The sequence below is a fragment of the Oryctolagus cuniculus genome, chromosome 5, assembly GCF_964237555.1.
Source record: "Oryctolagus cuniculus chromosome 5, mOryCun1.1, whole genome shotgun sequence".
NCBI lineage: Eukaryota > Metazoa > Chordata > Mammalia > Lagomorpha > Leporidae > Oryctolagus > Oryctolagus cuniculus.
In genome coordinates this window covers 154388170-154395867 of record NC_091436.1, presented here as the reverse complement: position 1 = coordinate 154395867, position 7698 = coordinate 154388170, and the positions used below count along the sequence as shown (strand labels likewise).

Here is a 7698-nt window from a genome sequence, read left to right as displayed (position 1 = left end):
TCTGAAGGGAGGAGAGAACCTCCACTTTGACTATGACCTTGTCTAAACAAGATAAGAGTCGGAGAACTCAGAGGGCTTCCATAGCCTTGGAAACTCATGACTGGAGCATAGGGAGATTACTGATGCCATAGACAGGAGTGTCAATTGGTAAAGTCAACAACAGGAGTCACTGTGCACTTACTCCTCATGTAGGATCTCTGTCCTTAATGTGCTGTGCATTGAGATTTAATGCTATAACGAGTACTCAAACAATACATTTCACTTTGTGTTTCTATGGGGGTGCAAACTGTTGAAATCTTTACTTAATGCATACTAAACTGATCCTCTGTAAAAAAAAAAAAAAAAGAAATTATCAACTCCCAACTTGACTCTCACTGGGATTAAACATGACAATAGGTCTGATCTGATTTCATCATCATTTAAAAAAAAATCATCTATTATTTTTCACTTTATGTTTCTGTGTGGGAGCAAACTGTTGAAATCCTTACTTAATGTATACTAAGCTGATCTTCTGTATATTAAGATAATCGAAAATGAATCTTGATGTGAATGAAAGGGGAGAGGGAGTGGGAAAGGGGAGGGTTGTGGGTGGGAAGGACGGTATGGGGGGGAAGCCATTGTAATCCATAAATCGTACTTTGGAAATTTATATTCATTAAATAAAAGTTAAAAAAAAAGTAAATATTTACAAGTAGGGGGAATATTGTATTATGTTTCAACCTTTAGCTAAGTAGCTGATAATGATTTATTTAGTTCTCATATAAAAGGTTTTTGTGATCATGATTTCCATCCATTTTCAAAGGCATTTCTTTGAATTAAGAAATTTTGACTATAAATTTTGAAAATAGTTTAGCCAGTGAATTCATTTCTATGTCAAAGAGTGAAAACCAGGGTTAAAGAATCAGAGTCCTTATATATGCTTCATGTGAAAAGAACCTCTGACATATAGTTAGAACCCAAAATACATTCAAGTAAGTATTGTAACTTGCTTCTTTAGTTTTGTTGTTGTTGGGGCTGGCATTGTGGCGCAGCAGTTAAAGTCAACACCCACGATGTTGTTATCCCATATGGATGCTGATTCATGTCTAAGCTTCTCCATTTCTGATCCATCTCCCTGCCGATGACTTGGGAAAAGCAGTGGAAAATAGCCCAAGTGCTTGGACCCAGGCTCCCATGTGGGAGAAATGGATGAAGGTCCGGGCTCCTGGCTTAAACTTGGCCTAGCCCTGACCATTGTGACTATTTGGAAGATATTTCTCATTCTCTTGCTCTCTCTGTAACTCTGATATTCAAATAAATAAATAAATCTTTTAAAAAGATTTTTTGTTGAGTTAGGGCTAGACAGTAGCTGTTTTGTATTGTTTTACGGTTGCAGACCCTAAATAGTTGTCAGCTTTGAAGATCTCTCAAGCTTGTTACTTTTTGAGCTAAATAAGACCAAGCACTGTTCAAGTACTTTCACCAGTATTAATACGCATAAACTCCCTTGAGGAAGGCAATACTGTTACATTTACTTTGCATTTAAAGTACCTGGAATACAAATCTGGGTTAAATAATTTCCCAAAGAAACATAGCTTTTAAGTGGTGGAGCCTGAATTGGATATAGGAATTTTGGAGCAGTTGACAATGTGCTCAGGAACTGTACTTGGCTTAGCTGACATCCTACTATGTAAAAACTAGACACTCGGGCCGGCGCCGTGGCTCAATAGGCTAATCCTCCACCTTGCGGCGCCGGCACACCGGGTTCTAGTCCCGGTTGGGGCGCCGGATTCTGTCCCGGTTGCCCCTCTTCCAGGCCAGCTCTCTGCTATGGCCAGGGAGTGCAGTGGAGGATGGCCCAGGTGCTTGGGCCCTGCACCCCATGGGAGACCAGGAAAAGCACCTGGATCCTGGCTCCTGCCATTGGATCAGCGCGGTGCGCCGGCTGCAGCGGCGGCCATTGGAGGGTGAACCAACGGCAAAAGGAAGACCTTTCTCTCTCTGTCTCTCTCTCTCACTGTCCACTCTGCCTGTCAAAAAAAAAATAATAATAATAATAATAAAAAACTAGACACTCAATAATTAAGTTTACATTTTTGTACTGAGAAAAACTACACCTCTCATTATTTCATATCACAGCTCCTTATCTGTGATTATAATACTCATATTCTAGCTGAAGTGCTTATAAAAATTATATACTCAAGATAATTTATCTTCATATCATTTCATCAGATAATTTCAACAAACAAAGCTTTCATTGCGTGGCTCAGAGACACTGTAAGTGTAAGGTACCCTGGGTCTGAAGTACATGATCATGAATTATCTGGTAGAAAACATAATTCAGTCATTAAACAGTCCATCTGTTTAATATGATACAATAATCAGAAAGAGTGAGGTTGTTAAAAGAAGTTTTTATCCCTTTTCTGTATTCTTTGGAGTTGAAATGAGGTGGTGTTTTTCCATAAAGGGTTTCAAAGCAATCTGAAGATCCGTTCATGTAACTGGTACATTCCATGGGGAAAATCAGCTCACTGGTTATCTAAGGAATGCTTTGTTGTTTGAATTAGCTGCCTGGCTAATTCTGCTGAATGGCCAGGTGAGTAGAAGCTGACACAGAATGTCACTACATGTATGTGGTGGCCAAATGGCTGTGACAGTAGTTCAGTTTTTAACACTGCATCAACTCCATGGGACCACTTAGATGATGTAATATCAGTTGTTAAAGGTACTTTAAAAATATATAGCATCTGTACATGTAAGCAAATGCATGTACAGAAAAGAAATAATAAGAAAACAAACTCACAAAAAAGGCAGTGAAGTAGGAGTGGTTAAGTAGATGTAACAGGAACAGTGCATGCAGTGTTGAGGTGATTAAAAAAACAGGAGGAGAAACATGGTGATGGTGATTGTGATTATGATTACAATGGTTGGGATGTGAATATTTAAAAGTGAAGATGAATGATTCTGCTACCAAAGTCTTGAGCTTATGCCAAGAAAATATTTCATTACCTTTTTTTTGTCAATTTCAGCTCCTTTGATAGAGGAAAGTCTTATCATAATCAGATGACATTTATGTCATAATTTCAAGAAATAATAACCCCTCACAGTATCAACCCATTTTAAAAATGTGATAATTGAATTTATGCCTTTATGATTTAATGAAAACATGTAGAACCATGTGTGCTGATGTAACATTTCACCATTTTCAATTATCACAATTCAGTATTATTGTGTTTAGCATGCTATCATTAGACTCACTTGGGTAAAACTAAACATGAAAAGGTTATGAGAACTGACAGAGGAAAATTCGAGATATCTTCCAAATGTGGAAAGCAGGCAGACAAGTCAGTTCTGGATACTCATGACGCACTTGAGAAATTTTCATTTCTACCTAAGTCTGACACTTACACTGGTTAACAGGGTTTTATTCCTCAGCCTTCAAAAGAAGCAATGGAAACAAGCAATGGAAGTTCCAGGACAGATTTCATCCTTCTGGGGTTTTCTGACCAACCACAGTTAGAACGCATCATCTCTGCAGTTGTCTTCATCTTTTATGTCGTGACTTTGGTAGGAAACACAACCATCATCCTTGTGTCTTATCTGGATGCCCAGCTCCATACTCCCATGTATTTCTTCTTATCCAATCTGTCTTTTGTGGACCTCTGTTATGCAACCAGCATTATCCCCCAGATGCTGGTAAATCTATGGGGTCCAAAGAAATCTATTACATATGGAGGGTGTGTGCTCCAGTTCTTCTTTGCCCTTGACTTTGCAGCCACAGAATGTCTTCTCTTGACTGTGATGGCCTATGACCGCTATGCTGCTGTCTGTCAACCTCTTCACTACACAGTAATCATGCACCCTCAGCTATGCCAGAGGATGGTGCTGACTGCCTGGATGGGTGGTCTTGGCAGTGCCTTAATTGTTTGTTCCCTGACTTTGAAGTTGCCAAGATGTGGGCACAGGAAAGTGGATAATTTTCTCTGTGAGATGCCAGCCTTGATCAAGATGGCTTGTGTTTATTCAAAAGTAATTGAGATTGTTGTCTTTGTTTTTGGCACAGTACTTCTTCTAGTACCTCTATCACTAATTCTCATCTCCTATGGAGTCATCACTCACGTTGTAATAAGAATCAGGTCAACCTCAAGGTGGCAAAAGATCCTCAATACATGTGGTTCCCACCTCACAGTCGTAACTCTCTTTTATGGACCAGCTATTTATATGTACCTGAAGCCACAGCATATCACATATCAAAATGAAGGGAAATTCCTTGCTCTTTTTTACACAATTGTCACTCCCAGCTTAAACCCTCTGATTTACACTTTAAGAAACAAAGATGTTAAAAGTGCAGTAAAGAGACAATTGGGGATTGCAAACTGTTAAAGTCATATTATACGGAAAAATAAATTAAACTGTAGAGAGTTAAAGAAAATTGGCCTTTATCACCAGAACCTGAATCAATTCACTTATTCAACAACCACTTACTTATTCACCATTCAGAATGTGACTAGGTGCAGTTTCTAACTTTATTTATAAATAATAGAGAAAACAGTAAGAACAGATACAAATGCATAAATAAAACACAGTTCATGAATTTGAAACCTTGAAGACTAATCAGAAACCACAGCAGAAGCCATGTGCAGATGGTTTCAAATATTCATGGAAAATGAAATGAAAAGATAATGCTAATGTTCAATGAACTTTCTGAAGTACCCTCATAGAATTATGAAATCTAGTAAATCTAATAAAAGTTATAAATAAAAATTCTTAAATAAATAGTCGCTATTTTCTTGTGGAATTACTTTCAACATTGACTTTTTTATTCCCATGCTTTTTACTTTTAAGATAAATGTCATTCCCTTTCATTCACATAATATTGTTATCACAGCCTCTATGGTGAAGAATATGACCTACCAATACACATTCCATTCTCTGCCTCAAGTATTAACTGGACTTATGGCCATTGTGCTACTAGTTACATTTCCTAGCCTGACCTCCACCAACAGAATGTCAATTATCTATACATATATATATATATATATATATACACACATATATATCTACTCTGGGTTTTCTTCTTAAATATGAAGGTACTTGCTCTCACCTTCTTCATGCCTCTACCTCTTGGCTGGAATGTAAATTTGGATATTAGGTAATTATGACCACACAAACAAGAACAAAATCCCAGGAGAGAATGCAGCAGTGCAATGGAAGTACACAGCAATATCTTAGTAGAACAATCCCTTTACAAAGCAGTACCACCAGATGATTTCAATAGAAAAGCCACTCTATTCTGCAATATCTCTGTTACAGTATCTTAGTTCTTACCTTAGCTGGCCTGACAATAAGATTGAGCTTTATCCTGGAGGAAAGTATAATCCCTAAACCAAAAATATCATCACTCAGCAATTTATTTGAAAGCAAATTCTAGGACCTATCCCAATATTACTATACAGCAGTCTCAAGATTAACTTAGCAACATGATTTTACTCAGGCTGAAGTTTTAGAACTATTGCTGTATAGGGAGATTTGGGGTGTCTCAATACAGAAAATTAATGTGCTTTCATAGATTTTAATTAATTTCCTTCCTGATAGATATGTAGATACTTATTTCTCAGAGCTTTTAGATAAATGTCCTAACTGTAAGGGTCAGTCCAAGATAAACCTATTTTTTTGCACAATCTAGAGAAATGAGGAAAATAAGAAGCTTTCAGTAAAATTAAATGAAGTCAGAGTAAAAGGTTGCTGATTACTAAATACAACACTAAAGCCATGGAGAGAGATAAAGGATTAGAAGGCCTTTTCAGTGAGATACTAGCAGAAAACCTCCCAAGTTTGGAAAAGAAAGAGACATCCAAATACAGGAAGCACACAGAACCCCCAGTAAACGTGACCAGAAGAGATTCTCACCACGACACATTGTAATCAAACTCACCACAATGAAACATAAAGAAAAGATTCTAAAATGTATGAGAGAGAAACATAAGATTACTCAGAGGATCTCCAATTAGGCTTACATCAGACCTCTCATCAGAAACCCTACAGGCTAGGAGGGAATGATGAGAAATAGCCCAAGGACTAAAAGGAAAACAAACTGCCATCCCACAATTCTATATCCTGCAAAGCTCTCATTTGTGAATGAAGGTGAAATAAGGACCTTTCATAGCAAACAGAAATTGAAAGAATTTGTCACCACTTGTCCAGCCCTGCAAATGATGCTTACAGATGTGATAAACACAAAAACACAGAAACACGGCCATCAATACGAAAAAAATGGAAAGGAAGAAAATCTCTCAGTAACAGATCACAGGAAGTTGAAAGCATATATTAGAAATATCTTTGGGAAGGAGGCACATTTCTCTGAAGGGAGGAAGGAACCTCCACTGTGATATGGCCTTGACTAAACAGGTTCAAAGATGGTGAACTCAAGGGGCCTCCATAGCCTCGAGAGCTCATGGCAAGAGCCTCTGGTGATTACTGACGTCATAAATAAGAGTGTCAATTGTTAAATCAATAACAGGAGTCACTGGGCACATGCTCCCCATGTAGGATCTCTGTCCTTAATGTGTTTTACTATGACAGTTAATAACACTACTAGTCGAACAGCGCTCTATGACTTGTGCGGTTGTGTGGGAGCAGTCTGTTGAAACCTTAGCTTAGTATTTACAAAGTTGATCTTCTGTATATAAAGATAATTGAAAATGAAACTTGATGAAGAGTGGGATGGGATGGGATTGGAGAGGGAGTGGGAGATGGGAGGGCTGTGGGAGGGAGGGAGGTTGGTGGGGGAAGCCACAACAATGCAAAAGTTGCACTTTGTAAATTCACATTATTAAATAAAAAAATAAAAGAAATATCTTTGGGAAAATGGCAGGGCAAAGTCACTACTTATCAATAGTCACATTGAATGTAAATGGCCTCAACTCTCCAGTTAAAAACACAGACTGGCCGGTACCACAGCTCACTAGGCTAATCTTCTGCCAGTGGCGCCTGCACACCGGGTTCTAGTCCCAGTCAGGGTGCCAGATTCTGTCCCGGTTGCTTCTCTTCCAGTCCAGCTCTCTGATGTGGCCCAGGAGTGCAATGGAGGATGGCCCAGGTCCTTGGGCCCTGCACCCGCACAGAAGACAAGGAGGAAGCACCTGGCTCCTGGCTTCAGATCAGTGCAGTATGCCGGCTGCAGTGCATGGCCAGAGTGGTCAATGGGGTGTGAACCAATAGAAAAAGGAAGACCTTTCACTCTGTCTCTCTGTCTCTCGCTGTCCAATCTGCCTGTCAAAAAAAAAAAAACACACAGAATGCATCACTGGGATAAAAAACAAAATCCATCTATTTGCTGCTTAAAAGAAACACATCTATCCAACAAAGGTGTATGCAGACTGAAACTGAAAGGCTGGAAAAAGATATTCCATGCCAACAGAAATGAAAAAAGAGCAGGTGTAGCCATCTTAATATCAGACAAAATAAACTTTAACACAAAAACTGTTAAGAGAGACAAGAGGGCCACTATATAATGATTAAAAGATCAATTCAACAGGAAGATGTAACTATTATAAACATATATGCACCAAATTACAGGGCAACAGGCTATTTAAAAGATATGTTATGGGACTTAAAGGAAGACTTAGACTCCAATATAATAGTATTGGGGAACTTCAATACTCCACTCTCAGAAATAGACAGATCAACCAGACAGACAATCAACAAGGAAACAGTAGA

General features: G+C 38.5%; 1 protein-coding gene across 1 annotated transcript; it reads left to right on the top strand.

Annotated features, from left to right (window-relative positions):
- The first annotated feature begins 3429 nt into the window (after positions 1–3429).
- LOC108177324 (putative olfactory receptor 2W6) lies at positions 3430–4362 on the top strand. Its single transcript, XM_017344801.3, has one exon. The coding sequence runs from the start codon at positions 3430–3432 to the stop codon at positions 4360–4362; it is 933 nt and encodes a 310-aa protein (XP_017200290.2).
- The last annotated feature ends 3336 nt before the right edge of the window (positions 4363–7698 follow it).